At 39.1% G+C, this 20,979-nt stretch overlaps 1 protein-coding gene across 8 annotated transcripts in view; it reads left to right on the forward strand.

Annotated features, from left to right (window-relative positions):
• The window catches only part of LOC143644265 (serine/threonine-protein phosphatase 4 regulatory subunit 1-like), a 121,831-nt gene that overhangs the window by 61,125 nt on the left and 39,727 nt on the right, over positions 1–20,979 (forward strand). For all 8 annotated transcript variants that reach the window (XM_077113089.1, XM_077113067.1, XM_077113097.1 and 5 more), the window contains 3 exons: positions 10,751–10,857; positions 12,129–12,271; positions 20,501–20,647. In XM_077113089.1, the coding sequence (XP_076969204.1) occupies positions 10,824–10,857; positions 12,129–12,271; positions 20,501–20,647 (324 nt within the window). In that variant the 5' untranslated portion in view covers positions 10,751–10,823. The remainder of the gene's footprint in view (positions 1–10,750; positions 10,858–12,128; positions 12,272–20,500; positions 20,648–20,979) is intronic.

Here is a 20,979-nt window from a genome sequence, read left to right on the forward strand (position 1 = left end):
AAGAGTTATGTGAAGAGTTAACCTTACCCAAAGAGAAATCTGGCCTTTTTTACTCTTGACTACTGGGAGTGATGTCTAGGTCTTTGGAATGTCATACCTGATAGGTATTTCTTTGCCTGGGAGCTTTGTTCATCACCAGACAGTCTAACATGATTTGTAATGGGGGCTTTGGACCATGTGTTATCAGTTCTGATTCTGGAAGGGACTAGAAACTGAAGGTATTAGCCTGATTTCTAGGAGGGTTGGAGACTAAAAGGTCAGCCATGAGGACAGTATATGAGCAAGCCCCTATAAAAACTCTGGATACCAAAGGCTTGATTGAATTTCCCTGGTTAGCAATATACTATCACACTTTATGCCAGGAACAGTTAATGTTGTCCTTGATTCCACAGGGAGAGGACAACTGGAAGCTCTGTATTTGAACCTATCTTGGACTCTGACCTATGCATCTTTTCCTTTAATTGATTTTAATCTGTAATCTTTGCCTCCAGTAAACCATTACCATGTGGTGAGTTCTGTGTGTCCTAGTTGAATTTTGAACTGAGAGTGGTTTTGGGAACAATTGCAAGTTCAGTTGCAATTGGTATCAGAAGTAAGGACAGTCTTGTGAGGTCTCTGTTCCTTCTAACTTTGTAGTTGCTGGAACTTCTGTAGGTTACTTCCATGCCTACATTTCCAGGAAACATTGGCTGTATTTTTATCTGAAATTGGCCATCCTGCTTTTCTTTAAAAAAATCACAGACACTCCTTGAAATTTTAGCAATTTCAGGAGTGTAAATATTAAGATATGCCTTCCCTCCCCCACTACAATCTTAATGTATTGCACATGTATACAGAAATATAATTTGTGTTAAGAACTGAACTCCTGTATGTAAAGTTCTTTACCTTTTTTGTTTCACTTACTGTATCCTGGGCATCTTTCTAACTTGCTTTATAGAGGTACCTTTATAAAATGGTTCCATAATATTCCAGCTATAAATATATCAGAATTTATTTAATCTGTTATTTCTTGATTGATATTAAGATTATTTGCAGTTCTTTGCTTCTAATTGCTGACACTGTAGAGGACTTACTGAGTGCCAGATATACTGTGCTTGGAGCTTTTTATGTACTATCTCATTTAATCCTCATAACACCCCTCCAAGGAAGTCTCTGTCATTCTGTCCAAAGGGCTTCTCTCTTCTTTCATGTTATTAACATAGTTGTCAGTGAGAAGCATTGAGGCTAATGCTTCTGGACTCTGCTTAGCCACCATGATCTCTCCGAGTCATTTAGATGTAAAGCAGTTTTCCAAAGTAGTATCACAACAATTTGAGTCTTTAGCTCTCTCCTGTTCTGTATTCATGCTTGCTGTATTCACTGCTATGGATTTGTTCCTGCTTTAGAGCCTTCTCTTATCCCTTTTCTCTCTTGCCATAATACAACAGATCCCTTGTGAGTACTTGAGGCTGGTTACAGATTTGTCTGTCTGTTCTATGGCCCTAGAAACAGATTGGGGATCTTGGTTCCTTGATTTCCTAGGGGAGGCTGACATAAATGTGGTCCAGTGAAATGTAATCAGTGACTTTGTCTCTGGTATCTGTTTCCAATTTCCCAAACCTCTCGGCTGCCAGGTCTCGACCTTTCATCCCAAGGGTAGTATATGTCTCTCCTGGTACAGGCTTGAGTTGATGGATTTCTTCCTGTGTATACTGGACCAAAGGACTGCCTCATTGAAATTCACATTATTTTCCTGCAAATCAAGGTGGATTTTTGATTTTAGCTAATTCTCTTTATGTATGCCAAAAATGACTTGTATTATTCCTGGATTACCAGTGGCTCAGAGGAATAGCGAACCCGGCAAGGCCTCCTTTCCACTCACTGAAAGAACCCAGGCTCCTCTTCTTTCTCACTGAGTCATCCAGACCACCTTGTGTATCTGCTGCTCCCAGTACTCCCATGGACTCCCCCACCAACCATGGGTGTCTTTTAAAAAAACAGCTTCATTGATGTATATTTTACATATAATGAAATGCACTCATTTTATGTGTAAAGTTGGATGAATTTTGGTAAATGCACACAGTTAGGCAGTCACCACCACGAATCAAGTTTTGAACATTTCCACCTAGGAGATTTCAGTCCCTCTCCTCCCGTACCCCCCCACCCCCCGCCCCAGTTCCAGGCGACCATTGATCTGTTTTCTGATGCTAAGATTTGCCTTTTCTAGAATTTCACATAAATGGAATCATATAGTATATAGTCTTTTGTGTCTGGCATCTTGGCAAACCACATTTAAGATTCATCCATGTTGTTATCAGTAGTCCATTCCCTTCTATTGCTGAGTAGTATTCCATCCTATTCCATCCTGTGGATAGTCTGCATTTTGTTTATACGTTCACCAGTTGATGAATATTGAAATTTTTCCATTTTGTGGCTATTAAGAATACTGCTTCTATGGAGATTGGTTTATAAGTCTTTGTGTGGACATATTTTTTCATTTCTTTTGGGTAGATGCCTAAGAGTAGAATTGCTGGATTGAATAATAAGTGTATATTTAACCTTGTAAGAAATTGACAAACTTTTTTTCTAAGTTGCCAGTGCTATTCTTTTGCATTCTTACCAACAATATATGTGAGTTCCTTTTGCTTCTTAGTTTTGTCAACACTTGGTATCGTCATTCTTTCTAATTTTAGTTCTAGTTTGTGTGTAGTAGTATCTCAGTGGAGGATTAGGAGTTTTTTTTGTGGGGGTAGGGAGAGAGGGTTTTTTTTTTTGTTTTGCATTTAGACTTTTTATTTTGAAATAATCTTCGGTTTTTAAAAGATTTGCAAAGTTAGTTGTAGCTGGGTTGAATCTGTTGTGTACTCCAGAGAAGCTATGTCCTTTAATCCTCATTCAGTATTGCTACATGGGATCTTTTTAATGATTTCCATGGAGATGCAACCCAACCAATTGAGGTTGGTAACTTTTGATTAGATGGTTTCCATGGAGATGTATCTCCACTCATTCAAGGAAGAGCCAAGAGACCCCACACAGAGGTGGAGATGAAGAAAGAAAACACCCCAGGGAAGCCTCTGAAGAAGCCTAGAGAGGAAGATAGCCAATGTCGCCATGTGCCTTTCCAGCTGAGAGAGAAAACCTGAACGTTACCAGCTTTCTTTAACCAAGGTATCTTTACCTGGATGCCTTAATTTGGACATTTGTATAGCCTTGCCTTTATTTAGACATTTTCATAGCCTAGAACTGTAAACTTGCAACTTAATAAATTCCACTTTTTAAAATCTGTTCTGTTTCTAGTATATTGCATTCCAGCAGCTTTTGTAAACTAAAGCAATATTATAGAGAGTTCTCTTATCCCTTTTTTTCAACATCTTCTATTGTATTGGTTTTCAATCAGGAATGATTCCTGGTTTGGCAATGTCTGGAGATGCTTTGGGTTGTCACAGCTGGGAAGGAGGGTGCTACTTACATCTAGTGGGTAGAGGCCAGGAATGATGCTAAACATTGCACGTGTACAGGAATGGTCTCAAAATAAAAAGTTAAGTGGCCTCAAATGCCAGTTGTGCTGAGGTTGAGAACCCCTGCTCTACTGTTTATATCTTATATAACTGTGATACATTTATAAAAATTAAGATTAACATTGGTACAATATTATTAATTAAACCCCAGACTTTACTTGGATTTCACAATTTTTTCCACTGATATATTTTTCTATTCCAGGATCCCATCCTGGGTGCCACTACATGTAGTCATGTCTCCTTAGTCTCCTCCAGTCTATGACAGTTTCTTGATTTTCTTTGTCTTTTGTGACTTCTCAGTTTGTCTTTCAATTTGGGTTTGTCTGTTGTTTTCTCCTCAGAGGTTGTGCATTTGGGGGAAGAATACCCAAGAAGTGATGTATCCCTCTTATTGCGTCATGTTCTAGTTTGCTAGCTGCCGGAATGCAATATACCAGAAACAGAGTGGCTTTTAAAAAGGGGAATTTAATAAGTTGCTAGTTTATAGTTCTTAAAGCTGAGAAAATGTCCCAATTAAAGCAAGTCTATAGAAATGTCCAATCTAAGGCATCCAGGGAAAAATACCTTGGTTCAAGAAGGCCGATGAAGTTCAGGGTTTCTCTCTCAGCTGGAAGGGCACATAGCGAACACAGTCAGAGTTTCTCTCTCAGCTGGAAGGGCACATGGTGAACATGACATCATCTGCTAGCTTTCTCTCCTGGCTTCAGATTGCATGAAACTCCGTGGGAGGCGTTTTCCTTCTTCATCTCGAAAGGTCACTGGCTGGTGGACTCTGCTTCTTGTGGCTATGTTGTTCTACTCTGCTCTCTCTGAATCTCTTTCATTCTCCAAAATGTTCCCTCTTTTATAGGACTCCAGAAACTTATCAAGACCCACCTAAATGGGTGAAGACATGTCGTCACCTAATGCAGCTTAACAACCACTCTTGATTAAATCACATCATCCAGGGAGATGATCTGATTACAGTTTCAAACATACAGTATTGAATAGGGATTGTTCTGCCCTTATGAAATGGGATTTAAATTAAAACATGGTTTTTCTAGGGGCATACATCCTTTCAAACCAGCACATATCATATCAGGGATTACAGGGCATCAGCATGATTTATTAGTGGTGACGTTAACCTGGATCACTTGATTAACATGGTGTCTGTCAGGGTCACTGTGACTTGCATTTTCCTCAAGACCTATGATGATCAAGCATTTTTTCTTATGCTTTTTGTCCATTTGTGTATCTTCTTTTGTGACATTTCTGTTAAAATCTTTTGCCTATTTTTATTGGATTATTTGTCTCCTTTTATTGAATCGTAAGAGTTTTTACAAAATATATTCTGGTCATGTCTTTTTCAGATATTCTCTCCATTTTATGGCTTAAATTTCATTTTATTCAGAGTGTGGCTTGCTGAGCAAATGTTTTTAATTTATCAAATTTTTTCTCTCATGGTTTGTTTATTTTAGATCCTGAGAAATTTTATCTAACCTAAGGTCACAATGATTTTCCTCTATTTTTTTTCTATTCTGGAAGTTTTATGTTTTAGCTCTTACATTAAGTTTATGGGCCATTTTGAATTAATTTTTGTGTATGGTGAGAGGTAAGAGTCGAGGTTCATTTTATCCCATATGAATATCTAGTTATTCTAGTACCATTTATTGAAAAGACTATCCTTTCCTACTTATTTTGCCACCTTTGTCAAAAAATCATCTGATGTTTTATGTGTGGGTCTGTTTCTGGTCTCTTACATTGACTCTTTTTTTATAACTTGTTTATCGTATAATATAACATATATATATAAAGCAAAAAAAGAAAAAAGCAATAGTTTTCAAAGCCCTCTTCAATAAATAGTTATAGCACAGATCCCAGAGTTTGTCATGGGCTACCATATGATCCTCTCGGATTTTTCCTTCTAGCTGCACCAGAATATAGGAGGCTAGAAGGAATACATATTTTTTTGTCATCACAATTGTTCTAGTTTGCTAGCTGCTGGAATGCAATATACCAGAAACGGAATGGCTTTTAACAAGGGGAATTTAATGAGTTGCTAGTTTACAGTTCTAAGGCCGAGAAAATGTCCCAATTAAAACAAGTCTATAGAAATGACCAATCAAAGGCATCCAGGGAAAGATACCTTGGTTCAAGAAGGCCGATGAAGTTCAAGGTTTCTCTCTCCAGTGAGAAGGCACATGGCGAACACAGTCAGGGCTTCTCTCTCAGCTGGAAGGGCACATGATGAACACAGCGTCATCTGCTAGCTCTCTCTCCTGGCTTCCGGTTACATGAAGCTCCCTGGGAGGCATTTTCCTTCTTCATCTCCAAAGGTCACTGGCTGGTGGACTCTCTGCTTCATGGTGCTGCAGCATTCTCTGCTCTCTTTGAATCTCTCATTCTCCAAAGTATTTCCTCTTTTATAGGACTCCAATAAACCAATCAAGACCCACCCAAATGGGTGGAGACATGTCGTCCCTTAATCCAGTTTAACAACCACTCTTGACTAAATCACATCATCCAGGGAGATGATCTCATTACAGTTTCAAACATACAGCATTGAATAGAGATTATTCTACCTTTATGAAATGGAATTTATGTTTAAGCATGGCTTTTCTTAGGGGGCATACTTCCTTTCAAGCCAGTATAACAATCAACATTTTTTTTCTTTTTTTGTGAAAAATTACATATATACAAAAAAGCAATAAATTTCAAAGCACAGCACAACAATTAGTTGTAGAACATATTTCAGAGTTTGGCATGCGTCACAATTCTGCAGTTCTAGGTTTTTACCTCTAGCTGCTCTAAGGTACTAGAGACTAAAAGAGATATCAGTTTAATGATTCGCAATCATATTCATTTGTTAAATCCTATCTTCTCTGTATAACTCCACCTCTGATCCTTCTATCCCTCTCTTTAGGGTGTTTGGGCTATGGCCATTCTAACTTTTTCATGTTGGAAAAGTCTGTCAATAATATGGGTTAGGGAGATGAAACTATCTGTTGATCTGGAGAGGTTGGGCCCTCTAGGTTTCAGGACTTATCTGGTCCAGGGACATATCTGAAGATTGTTAAGTTTCTGAAAAGTTACTCCAGTGCGTGGAACTCTTGTAGAATCTTATATATTGTCCTGGGTGTTCTTTAGGATTGGGTGGAATGGCCCTGGTTGGGGTTTGGCAAGTTATGATAGGTAGCAATGTCTAGCTGAAGCTTGAGTAAGAGCAACCTCCAGAGTAGCCTCTTGATACATTGGTTTTTGTCTATTTATCCTTGTAGTTCTATTGGTTTTTGCTTCATGTGTTTTGAAGCTCTGTTATTAGGTAAGTAAACATGTGGTGTTTTTATAATCTCTTGATGAATTTATTCCTTTTCCATTATGAGATAACCTTCTTTATTTTTGATATTCTTTGCTCTAAAATCTATTTTGTCTGATATTAATATAACCATTCTAGCTTTCTTTTGCCTAGTGTTAGTGTGATATGTCTTTTTACATTCTTTTGCTTTTAACCTGTTTGTGTCTTTATATTTAAGTGTGTTTCTTATAAGCAGCATATAGTTTTCATCCCTTTTAAAAGTCTCTGCCCTTTAATTGCACTATTTAGGCCATTTACATTAAAAAATTTTTATTTTGAAATACAACATATACAGAAAAGTGACAATTTTCAAAGTTCAGTTTAACAAGTAGTTTAGAGCAGATTTCAAAGTATAGTATGGGTTCCGGTTCCACAATTTAAGGTATTTCCTTCTGGCTGTTCTAATACACTAGAAACTAAAAAGAAATACATGATGATATGGTGGTCATAATCATTTGTTTTTGTTAAATCCTAACTTTTCTGTTACAACTCCTCCCACTCATTTGATCTTTCTCTCAATCTTCAGGGAAATTTGGGTAATGACCATTCTAACTTCTTCATGTTGAAAAGGCGAGTCAACATTATGGGGTAAGGGAATGCAATTGGTTGATGTTCTGGGAAAGACTGGTATCTGTAAGTTTCAGGGCTTATCTGGCATACAAGCAGTCTGGAGGTTTTAAGTTTCTGAAAAACAAAGGAATAAGTATAACTTTTGTAGATTGTTAGATAGAGCCCTGGGTTTTCTTTAGGGTTTTTAAGAATACTGTTGGTTAGAGCTTAGCGTACTGTGGCAATGTTTAATATTTGGCTGAATTGTGCATAAGAGTAACCTCCAGAATGATCTTCCAACTCTATTTGAAATTTCTTTGCCACTGAACCTTATTTTGTTACACTTCTTTTCCTTTTTACAGTCAAGAAGGTGTTTTCAATCCTACAATGCCAGGGCCAGGCTCAAGTTCCACATTGCCAAGGAGTCTTAGATCCTTGAAGGTCATGTCCCACATAGGGGATAGGGTAATGAGTTTATTTGCTGAGTTGGACTCAGAGAGAGAGGTGACATCTAAGCTTCAAAAGAAGTTCTCTGGGGGTAATTCTGAGGCTTCGTCTGTTTATAAGTAGGCTTCATCATTGTATTACATTAAGCTATTCTGAATGACCAGATCTCATTCCCTACCCTAGGTTCTATGTCCTCACTCTCAATTTCAGACAATTTTCGTTGTTCCAGAGAGAAAAATCACAGATATACACTGCCCACACAAAAAAGAAAACCTCAAACATCCCATATCCCTTATTGCCCCTAAATATTTATCCCTAGAATTGGTGTGATACTGGTAAGGTATTGCTGTTATATGTGGTCCTTAGCAAGGCCATTTACATTAATGTGTTTATTATTATCGTTAGATTTAAATAGACCATCTTGCTATTGTGTTCTATTTGTTTTATGCCCTTTTTGCTCTTTATCTGCCTTCTCTTGGATTAATTGAATGCTTTTTTATGTATTTTTTTAAACTCCTTCCATTGTGAAACACAACAGATAATACAAAAAAAAAAAAAAAGCAATAATTTCAAAGCACATTTTAACAACTAGTAAGACAACAGACTTCACAAAGTTTGGTATGGGTTACCATTCCACATTTTCAGGTTTTTCCTTTTAGTTACTCCAAAGCATTGGAAGCTAAAAGAAATATCATTATAGTGATTCAGTGGTCATACTTGTTTGTTAAATCCTGTCTACACTGTTACAACTCCTTCTCCTTTGATCCTTCTACCAATCTATAGGGGTCTAACCTTTTGATGTTGAAAAGGGGTATCAGCAATATAGAATAGGGGGATGGAATTAGTTGATATTCTTGGAGAGGCTGGCCTCTCTGGATTTCAGGACTTATCTGGCCTAGGAACCCTCTGGAGTTTATAGGTTTCAGGAAAGTAAACTTAGTACATGAAACATTTGTAGAGTCTCAGTTAGAGCCCTCGGTGTTTTCAGGGTTAACGGGAATGATGTTAGTCAGGGTGTGGCAAACCTTGGCAATTAGCAATATCTCCCTGAAGCTTGCATAAAAGTAGCCTCTAGAATAGTCTTTGACTCCATTTGATCTCTCTTAGCCCCTGATACTTTATTTTGTTACATTTCTTTTCCTCCTTTTGGTCAAGAAGGCATTGTTGATCCCATGGTACTAGGGCCAGGCTCAGCCCTGTAAGTCATGTCCCCTGTTGTCAGGAAGACTTTCACTCCTGAATGTCATGTCCCAAAGTAGGGGAGTGGGTTATGATTTTCCTTGCAGAGTTGGGCTTAGAGAGAGAGAGAGAGAGAGGCTACATCTGAGAAACTAAATAGATTTCCTAAAAGCAACCCTTAGGCATAATAGTAGGTAGTTTTAGCTTTTTTATGTTTTCAATTTATCTTCCTTTTAGTTTATTAGCTGTAATTCATTATATTGTTATTTTAGTGGTTTCTTTAGGGTTTATAGTATAGAAATTTAAATTATCACAGCCTGACTTCACATATTTTACCCCTTCACATAAGTATAAGAATTTTCCAGTAGTATACCTTCATTTCACCTCTCTTGGTCTTTATGCTATTTTTTCATGCATTTTGCTTAATCATATGTTATAAATCCACAATACATTGTTATTTTTTTTCTTTAAGCTATCAGTTATTTTTTAAGGAGTTTAAATTATAAGATAAAATCTTACGTATTTACCCATAATTACCTTTTCCAGCACTCTTCATTACTTTTTGTAGCTCCAGATTCCCATCTGGTGTTTTTTCTTCCCTCTGAAGAAATTCCTTTATCATTTCTTCTAGGATAGGTCTGCTGGTGATGTTTATTTTTTCCATGTTTGAAACAATCTATATTTCACCTTCATTTTAGTTTCCTGTCTTCAGGTCACCCAGGGCCAACCACAGTTCATATTGACCTTCAGAGCCTGGGGGTCCGCTGTTGCAGACAGCACCACATCTTCAGGGTGCCTCATCAAATAATCAGAAGAGCCATTTGGCATTTGGGGTTAGGGATTGCCTACATCTGCAGGTCTGCAGTAACTCAGATCATGCTTGCACATGCAATCTGGTCACTTGGTCCTATGGTGACAACTACATTTTCTTCCCTGGTGGCCAGAGATGGCTTCTATTTGCAATGCTCAAAGAGCTTTCAGTTCTTTTGTTGCTTGCTTGCTTGCGGGGAACTACCCTCACCTTTCCTTTGCTAATTCTAGGCCTGGCCTCATCCTCAGCCCCAGGCTAGCTCATTTCTCTGCTCACCTTTGCTCAGGTGGGAACTATGATGGCTTCTCTTTGTACTGCCAACACCAACTCTGCCCCTTGGCGCTCATTTCTCTCAGTCAATCAGGCCTGCATTGTTGGAGGTGGTCTCCTAGCTCCTTCTTTTCTTGCTACCCTCAAAACCAGCAAATAAGCAACTCATTTTATGGGCTTTACAGTTACTTAGCACAGGAAGATGGAAAAATAAAAATAATAAATGTGGAGATATGCCTGAACTTAAAAAAATTCCAAAATTCTAGTAATCTCTCATTGATAGGACCATTGGATTTCTCTTTGGGTCTTTTCATTCTGTACTTATTGGTCACTTAATTTCCTCCTGCTGCCATTGGGCCTCTCTTCCAAGTCTGTCTAGGCCTAAGAATTAGAAAAGTAGGAAAGGGTTTTCCCTTGTCACAAGTGAAACATATGATGATTGCCCAACTGGAGGACAGGGGTCCCTATTCCTATAGGATTTTGACCTACTTTGTAATGACCATCTCTGGATGTTTCTTTATAGTTTCCCTCATTCTTCTAGACAGAGGTTGCTGACTTTCCTTGCTCCATGGTTGTATTATCTGCATTTAGCACAATGCCTGCAGCTTAGCAGACCATCAGTAAAGGTCCAATTAACTTGATGATCATTTGTCATCTCCATAGTCAGATTATTGCCAGAGGACTACTCAGCATCTTCCAGGACTTCAGTCACAGTGAGGAAGGCTTCTTCACGGTAATGGAGGTCATGCTCAGATTGTCAGAAGATGCAGGTTTGTATAATAATTGTAGACTTTCATTTTTCTTACTTGTGCCTTTCCAAGAAATTGTATATAACCCATGGTGGATAATTTTTAAAAAACTGTTTATTAATCGATGAATTTTAAGTGCCATCTAACCACAAATGGATTTTATTATGAAGTATGGGCCTCTTATTTGAATGTGACTCAAATTATCCTTATTTTCAAAAATTAGAATGACTAATGACTGTGAATTATATTTGCCTTGGCAGTTAGGCTTTGTGTTTCATGAGTTTTGCCACACTATTGATTGCTAAGAAATATCAAATCAAAAGAAGTCCTCTGGATTAGAATCATCCCAGTCATTCATTTTCCTCACCTGTGAGCTCTGTACATAATCTTGATTGTCTTTCTCTTTTTACCTCTCCCTGATTGCTCTTCTGGAAGAAAAGCACACTGCCGTGCAGCAGCAGTGTGACATTGCTTTCCCCACACACAGTAGAGAGGAGTAAGATGAGTAAGTGGTGGGCTTGCCAGAACTGACAGCTGCTCTGCAGCTCCCCTCTTCCCCATTATAATGAATGGTGAACAACTTCAGAAAGTTTTGGAAATCTAAAGTCTGCTTAAGAATTTCATCATTTTAACTGAAAACAGAAAATAAGCTTTCCATGTATCTCCCATATTAGTTTAAAATATTCATATGAATGTGAAACAATGCTTTTAAAAAGGCCCAAGTGGATATTTTTGAGTCTTTAAATGGATTCTCTTTGTAAATGAGTCACCGTTTATGGTGTTGCAGCAATTATATATTTGTGTTAAATTTAATGTGTTATATTGGAGCTAGAGACCTCTCGTTTGTTTAATGCTTTGCCTTAGAAATAATTGGGGTGTGTGGATTGTGGGGAGAGTGCATTTATGAAAGAATTATTTATAATGTATACGTTCTGACTGGAATTTAAATAAGCACAACCCATAGGTCTGGCATATATGCCATTAGTTGTAATGGCTTTTGGATACTGGCCCAGCATGCAGACTTCTTGCTCCCTCCTCAATTTATTTATGACTTGTTATAATAGAGTTGTCATTCTCTCTTCTTTTTATGTTTTTATATTGCTGTATTTCTTATTAGCTTTTTAAGCCTGTGTGTAGCATAAATACTCTAAATGGGAAATGATTTTTAAACTGCATTTGTCTAATTTCCTTGATGAAGTATTTTAGCAAGAAAAGCTAGGAGTTATCAATATATACTACATAGGATGCTTGGCTTGTTTGTAATATAATTCTTTTTTTTTTAACTGCTGCAGAGCCCACAGTACGGATGGAGCTGATGGAACAGATTCCTCCTATTGCTACTTTTTTACGAGAAAACAGATCAAATTTTCCAGTGGTGTTCTCTGAATATCTCTTACCTATTGTAGTGACATACCTCACAGATCCAAACATACAGGTTTGAGAAATTGTGACCTCATGATCTCTTTAGCAATTTTTTTTTAGTCTTATTATAGCTGATATTCATAATTCAGATAATGACTTCATAGAGTTAAGTGATTCAGGAACAAAAGGCCATATTGTGCCCAGTTCTACTCTTACTCAGATGAATTCAACCCAGATAAAAATAATTCCTAGATGTATCATTCCAACTCCAAATACTTTAGTATTTTGAATTTTTAGTATTTTTTAAAGACTCTTTAAAAAACAATAACAATACCATTATCACAGCAATAAAAATTGTCAGTGGTTCTTTAATGTCATTTAATTTCTAGTCACTGTTCTGTTTTCCCAGTTTTCTGATCTGTGTGTTTTTGTAGAAAAACACATATTGTTTTGTGGTTTAAATCAGAATCTAAATAAGGGCCACATATTGCGTTTTGTTGATATGGGTCTTAAATTTCTTTTAATTTTAAACAGTCCTCCTTTCCCTTTTCCCCTCGATACTTATTTGTTGAAGAAATCAAGCCATGCGTTCTATGGTTTCCCACATTTTAGATCTGGCTGATTGCATGTCCATGGTGTTGTTTAAGATGTTCCTCTATCCCCAACATTTTCTGAAAATGGTAATTAAGTCTAGAAGCTTGACTAGATTTAGATTTTCTGGTTTAGCAAGAGCACTTTGTAGGTAGTGCTCAAATCAGGAAGCACAAAAGTTCTGGGTTGCTCTTTTCCTGATGCTGAATTTGGTCACTTGGATTTAGATGTTGTCAGCTGATCCTTTCATTATAAAGCTCCCCATCAATCTTTCACCTAATGATATGAACAACCACTGATGATCACTGTCGAGAGTTAATATTTCTTCAGAGGTTTCAAATTGTGATAATCTAATTCTGTTATTTCTTTTGAACTTAATAGCTGAAATCCTTCTATAAAGAACTTCTCCATTCAACTTTTTGGTAATCCTGAAACCCTGTTTATATAGGAAAGCAGAATAAATGCTTTATTTTCTCCCTTTTTTTTAACCAATTTCCAAAATAATTAGTTGATACCCTGATAATCTACAGAGATTACCACCAGTTAGGTTTTAAAATTTTGTTTTAAATATTGCTATGAATTCCTGAATTTTAAGTATTTGATATGTTTCAGTCCGTTGTAGTTATTATTCTTTTTGTTGATCAAATTGTCCCAGCTTTGGTCAGTGGGAGCTCTTTAAATTGCCTCCTGAATATTTTTTACAGGAAGCAATAGCTCACTTCTACCTGGAATCAACCATTTCCCTGAGGCGCCCTTATTTCTATTTGAGAAAAACAGTAATAAGAAACCAGAATCTAGGTGTTGGGGGTGCTATTGCTACGGGACTGGTCAGTGTTCCTTGTAACAGAGCAATTTATTTTTCTGAAAAATAAAAATTCCTCCTGGGTCTGTATTGATATTTCAGATTAAAAATTGTAGGGGCTTACTTTTTTTTGCATCTTTTTTTTTTTTTGATGCCAGTATTGCTTTTTAATGATATTAACATGTATGTGTCATTTCAACATAAAAATAACAGTATTATTACTAACCATATGCTAAGATTACTGAATACAGTTTAGGATTTCTTTGTAATTATCTTTGTCTTTAGGCTATACCCCACTAGAGATGCATAGTCTTATTACTGTTACTTTGTTTTAAACTCACTTGCACTAACCCTTCTCTTGATTTTTATAGCCACTAACTTGGTACACAGGCTCATTGCTTTTCATTTTATTTTATATTTTTGGTTATTGTTATGGTTTTTATATTTTGATTTATAATTATTAAAAATGTTTACACAATTCTAAAGTAAACACTGTAAAACAATACATTCAGAGAAGTCCGACTTTCATCCCTGTCTGCCCCCACACTCCCACCTTCATTCTCTCTCTCTTCCTTGGTAGATTATTTCTAGTGTCTTCCTTGGGTTATTTCTAGTCTTTTACCACTGTAAAATTCCTCTACCAAATAACCTTGCATCATTTCTATTTGTGCAGTGTATTTTGGGGATAGGTTCTCACAAAGGATAAATGCATTTGTAATTTTTGTGATATGCCACGTTTTCATTATCATTATTTTGGAGACATTCTAAAATTTTGGCTGGGAGTGGGCCATGGTGGCTCAATAGGCAGGAACGCTTGCCTGTGATGCCGGAGGACCCGGGTTTGATTCCCGGTTCCTGCTCATGTGAAAAAAAAAAAAAAGAAAGTTTGGGTGGGCCACGATGGCTCAGCAGGTAAGAGTGCTTGCCTGCTATGCCCGAGGACCCGGGTTTGATTCCCGGTGCCTGCCCATGTAAAAAAAAAAAAATTTTGGCTGGTATTTTCCCCTCGATCCAAGCATTTCTAAAATAAAAAACACCCACTTTTAATTATTATACAGGGTGACGGGATTGAAGGGGTTTTCAAATAAGAAAAAATGCCATCCTATTCCCATTCTCCTAACATCTGTATTTGGATTATTTTTGCATCCTCCTCTCTAGGTGCTTAAATTTTTTTCCCACAGAGGTCTAATGATATGATATAATTTCTTCCATTAATTAATTTATTCAGATAGTTTCTGAATGCTCATTTTGAACCAAGCACAATGCTGGGTATTGGGGATAATAAGATGAGCAGGACAGATTTTCCATCTTCAAAAACCTCATGTACGTGTCATAGACATTTTACTGTATTTCAGCATAATCTTCGTATTTTTAATTTTGTTGAATGCTTTGATTTCCTTCTGCTTTTTTATAGTTTAGATGCAGTGAACATGGTAAAGGGTGCAATTTTGCTCTTCTATTGAGTTTTCATTTTCCTTTGGATAAATTCTTGAAAATAAGATTATACTGGGTTAGGGGATGTGACAAAATAACATTTGTCATATGTTATTCCCATATATTTTGTTCCAGAAGGGTAGAGATTAGGATTTACCCTGGGGCCTGCCACTCAGCGCATGTTTGTTGAACAGTTGCCTTCGAGAGCAGGGGCTCTCTACTGTCCTCGGAGTTGCTGTGCCCTTAAATGGTCCCCTCACCCCATGCCCACCGTCAGACCTGCCCCCTGTATCTGTGGAACTGCCTTACCTCTGAAATCCCAAAAATAGGCTTTCTACTCTCTAACCAAAACTTGCCTTCCCTCCTTCTACCACCACTGTGCACTTTCCTGTCCCTGATGGCCTCTGGCTCCCTGATCTCCATGGTTCTCCTGCCTTTCCTTCCTTTTCATCGATTGTTCCCTGTCTCATCCATCTTTAGGGTAATCCCTACCTACACCCTCCATTTCTATGCTTTTGGCAGTGCTTCTGCTACACTGATTTTGCCTCCCCATCTCCAGTCTGCCAGCTTCCTCCAGTCCTAGGATGCTGAGCTGGGGGCAGGGGTGGGTGTGGTTGGGGAGTCACATAGTGCATTGATTGTTTTCCATTGCAAATTTACAGAATCCAGTCGCAGCTGGATTTGCTGCATAGCCTGGCAACACTTTCGCTTGTCCCTCATCAACTGCTTTTCACATTATCCTTGGCAGATCTTTTAGACCTTTGCCACCTTCATCAAGCCTTTTCCTTTCACCCTTCCTTGCACCAAGCTCGTGACCTTGCCTTTCACTTCACAGAGAAAATAGAGGCCTTCAATCTTCATTGCCTATTTCAGTAGATCAGTGAATGGGTCTACCTTCAACTTTGCTCAATTTCCCATAGCTGCAAGCTGAGACCATCAAAATCCTTCTTTTCCTTACCTCCTATATCTAGTTGGAGCCCCTGCCCAATTTCTTTTATTTTCATAATAGAAACATGATCTGATTGTACCCCTGCTTCTCCATCTCCATCATCTTTTTAGTAAGTCACATTTTACTAACATTTTTCAGACTTCTTCATGTATTCAGGTCTGATTCAGAATCTTTAGCAAAGCTTCCTGTACCCTTTCTACCATGGGCCCTACAGGCATCTGCCAGGGCCTCCTTGCTCTTCCCAAATGTCCCCTCCTGCCTTATTCCCATCAGTCTGTGCTCATTTTAATTGAGGCCAACCCTTCCAGACATCCACCTGTGGGCCACTGGAAGTACCCTGAAGGTGCTCTGTAAGTTGGGATTCTTAATTTGGCAGACACAGTCAGATTTTTTTGCATGTGGGAAGTGAAGATGCCAAGTCTCATCCAGCATCTGCATCTCAGGCCAACCTGTTCTCTGCTCATCATCAGGTATTTTTTCCTGGACTTTGAATATGCAGTGACTTGTGGGAGGTGTGGAATTCACAAATTTGGTGTGATATGTTCATTATTCCTACAACTGCTACTAGCCATCCTCTCTTGAGCTCTTCCTGTGTGACAGGCACCCCATTCTCCAGAATTAGTGTGGACGATCTCATGTACCTTTTTAACCACCCTACCAAGTATGAGAACTTTTATTAATTCATCACTCCTTTATCTGTGAGGAGACTAGGGTGGGGAGAAGTGAGGTCATGTGACCATACCTTTGAGGGCTTGAGCAGCTGAGCTGGAGCAGAGGCTTAAGATGTCTGACCCAGTCTCAGGAAGGTCATCAGTTGTGTATTTGCAGATTGTCAGGGCATTGTACACTGTGCTTTGAGTCCCTCGTGGTAGGAACTGGGTCTTATTTTATTTAACTCCATGACCTAGCTCTGGGCCTGGCACTTAGTAGATTTTTAGTAAAGATTTGTAAGATTGATTCAACTCTAAATTCTCAGTTCCCTCTATTTTTAAATAAGCCACATCTCTTCAGTTCTTTTGAGCTACTCCCCTTCTGTCTCAGGTGAAGAGGCATCCCACCCCCTTTTCAAGTCCAATATCTTCATTTCTATCTTTGGTACCACCTTCCTACCTCATGCCTACATCTCTCTCTTCCTGCTGTTCCCTGGCCTTGACCCTACACTAACCACCCACTCCTTCCCCTGCTGCCAGGCTTCCTGAAAGAGTAGTCTCCATGGCTTCCCTATCCTGGCCTCCCAGAGTATCTGCTTACTGAACTATATGACTCTGCTTCTGAAAGCCAGTTGATAGGTATCTTGCCAGGGTTGCATGCAATCTTCTCATCATAAAACCCGGGGTTGCTTTTTTTTTTTTTTATGTTTCAGTTTTTTAAATATCATGAACTATTTAAATCACAGATTAGAATGGCATACTAAACACTCATGTACCTACCGTTCATATGCAATAAATGTTAGCGGTTTGCCATTTTGTTTCAAACCTTTTTATTGAGGAATTACAGATAGGATTAAAACTGCTTTTTTTTTGGCCCCTCCTCTGTCCCATTCTCCATCCTTCCTTTTCATAGGAAACTAGCACCCTGAGCTTGTGTATCTCTTATCCAGGTTTTTGTGTTTACAACTATCTATGTAAGTGGTCCTGAATGATCTAGTAATTTGTGTGGGTGCTTTAAACCTCACATATATAGCACCACACTGTTCATTCCATCCTACTATTTGCTTTCATTCTGTTTTTTAGATCACTCCACATTGGTCTAGATAGCTCTTGATCATTCATTTTTACTGTTTTATCATATTGCATTTATATTTCTTTCCCATAATTTCTGTTCAGTGACATCTTTTCTCCTTTGCTTGATCCATTTGTGCAAGTTGTCACAGTTAACTACTACTTTTAGTTCTTTGAAGAAACCTTTATTGGGTGCCCACTCACATTTCATATTGCCCTATCCTAGACAGTGTGCTGTGGAGGTGATGAGGACATGGTCTTTGATCTTTCTGGAGCTTATTATCTGACAGATTTAGACTGTGGTCCTCTTAACACTTTCCTCCCTAACTTCTAATACTGATTTGAAAAACAATAATAACAATGTTCCTTTAGTATATACCATATGCCAGGCTCTGTTCTAGCCTGTTTATCTATCAAGTCATTTCATCCCCCAACTCTATGAGATATGAACATTATTATCCAGTTTTCACAGAGGAGGAACTGAGGCTCAGAGAAGCTGAGTCATTTGTCCAAGATGACTTAGCTTGTAAATTGTAGAACATGCATTGAGGACAGAGTTCAGATTCCACAGCCAGAGTGTGTAACCTCTACACTGTCACCTCTTGAGATCTTAGCTGTCCTCCTCAGCCTTACTACTTGTTCTTGTCTCCTCACCCTTTTTCCTCAATCTTTGTTGCTAGCCCCTGGTCCTCTGCTTCCTCTCAAGGTTGGAATTCTTCAGGTATTGGTTTTGGTCTTCTTTTCTTCATGGACTGGAACTCTCTGGATGATGTAGTTTGCTATGATGGCCCAGGGAGAACCTCCCTACTGGTGACAACAGACAGTGCTTTCTCCCTCAGGCCTGTAGAGTTCTTCAGTTGCTCCCCTTTGTCTCCACCAGCTTCTGGAGGGCTCTACCTAGAGATCCATTGTATCACATAGAATGCAGAAGTCCAGATCCCAAACCTGCCCCTTTACTCTCAGTCTTGCTTTCCTTCCATTTTCTCCACTTCAGTTACTGGTAGCCTGAGGCAGAGGTACTGGTCATCTCTGGTTCTCTGTGATGGTCCTCAGTAATCTCTCTCAGCTCTCTATGGGATCTCTATCAACTCTACTTTCTCCTTTCTGTTGCCCTCATCACTGGAACCAAATCTGATCTTTTCATTTCTTATTTTTTTAAGCCCATGGTGGCTTCTCATTGCACCCAAGAGTATCTCCAGAGTTCTTAGTGGGATATGGAAAACCTTTTCCAGTCTGCCCTCAGCTTGCCGTTCATCCTTATGTTCTGCCACTCACCAGGGACTCCCTTGTCCCTGCCATCCAGAATCTCTCCTGCTCCTCCAAACGATGTGGCCCTAGATTCTATCTCTCTGTGCCTTTGCATGTGCCCTCTCTACACTTGGGAGATCCTCCCTTTCTTGGCCTTTGACATTGGGCTGGACATTCCCTGCCCAGCCCTCCTACTTGTGCAGCCTCTTGGTCCCTGATGCCCTTTGTTTCCTCGGCACACCCCATTACTGCATTGTTGGGTGATTGTGCTAGCCAGTCTGTAAGCGTCCTTTTGTATTCTCAGCTACCAGGCAGTGCTGACATCTTAAAGAGTTGTTGTGGACTTTTGCTTCTTCCAGTTGCAGACTAGGTCCCGCCAATCCTGCCTGGATAATGTTGACAGGTTATCACCTTTCCTCACCGTTGTCAGCCGGGCCAGGCCTCATCTCCTCCCACCTGCAGTGTGGCAATAACTACTTTGCTGACCTTTCGGCTCCCAGCCTTTCATTGCCTCCAATTTAGTCTGAATGACACTGCCAGAATGATCCTTCTCAAATTCTGTTTTCATCCTGTCACCTGGTTGCCTCCAAAGTGTCAGTCACACAGGCGGGCAATGTCGCCCTGGCCCTCTTTTATAACCTACTATTGATGAATCCTCTATGACTCCATCTACACAGTTTGGACCTCATTACTATCTTCCTGCTTTATCATCACTTGTGATGAGTTGCATGTTTCATTTCTTACTCTGTAGCTGGAAATCTCTTGTGCTTTCATTTCCCCAAAAATGTCTCCTCAGCTTCCGAGGACCCTCTGTATTGGAGTGTTTGCTCACTTCTTGCAAGCTATGCACACTGTGGAAGATAGAGAGTTCAACCATCGTCTTCTCTGGGCTGTGGAGTCTTTGTTTTCTGTGGAAGTGAGTCTTTTGGCCACTTTCCTATAGTATCTGTTACCCCAGACATAATTCTCATTTCAGATAGGGTATGCCAGAGTTTTACAAAGTGGTAGGAGAATGGTGCAGGGTTTTCTGATTCCTGTGCCTATGGAAGGGGAAAAAGACATTTATTTTTGCAACAAATACGAATTGAACACACTCTTTTCTGCCAGATGTAGCCAGGCCCTGAGGGTGCACTGGAAAGCAGATTGGACATGGTCCTGCCCTCTAGAGTCCATTCTCTGTAGTGGGGGAGAAAGCTGGCAATTGAGTAATCATACCAGATGTAAATATATACGTATTTATTTGTCTGGGATAAGAGCTGTGAAGGAAAAGTACAGAGTGCTACTAGAGTGTAGAATGGTGACCTGACCTGCTCAGGCTGGAATGGGGTTCAGGGAAGAAAGAAGGTTTCTGTGAGAGCAGAAAATGGACAGGAGTCAGCTAGGCAAAGGGAACCAGGGCGAAGGCCCCAGGAGGCTGTGTGAGAGGTGGCAGGAAAATCTGCGTGGTTTATATGCACAGGGCCAGCTTGGCTATGCCTGCTTAGGGAGTTTGATCTTGACTCTAGGAGCAATTCCACTTGTTCTGTGTTTCACCTTTTGCCTCTTTTTTTTTTCTAGGTTAGAAAATCAAGTCAAGAAGTACTATTGATTCTACTGGAACAGAATCTGGTTTTTCAGCATGATATTGAAAACAAAGTATGCCCAATCCTGCTGGACCTCTCTGCCCCTGACAGTGATGACGAATATAAAGTAGAAGCCGTGAGTGTAAGTCTGTCCAGGCAATGACTGCCCAACACCTTTTTGGGACTTTCTTATAGATTGGCTCTTGCATGACTTGAAATCTTGCCCACATTAGATTTTTGTCAGCACTGTTTCCATAAACTAGGTAGTTATTTGGCCTAGGTCATAGAAAACTCCCAACTGAGCTCTGAGCTCAATTTTGATCACCAGATGTTTTAAGAAAGTAGAGATTGGGGAATCACGGCAATTTGAGCATAGTTGGTCTAGACTCTGCTGGGTATGATGCTGAGATTAATAGGTAAATCTTTGAGCCTACTTGGACCATAAACCTGATTCCCAAAGGAAGGAACCCCGTG

The sequence above is a fragment of the Tamandua tetradactyla genome, chromosome 1, assembly GCF_023851605.1.
Source record: "Tamandua tetradactyla isolate mTamTet1 chromosome 1, mTamTet1.pri, whole genome shotgun sequence".
Classification (NCBI taxonomy): Eukaryota; Metazoa; Chordata; class Mammalia; order Pilosa; family Myrmecophagidae; genus Tamandua; species Tamandua tetradactyla.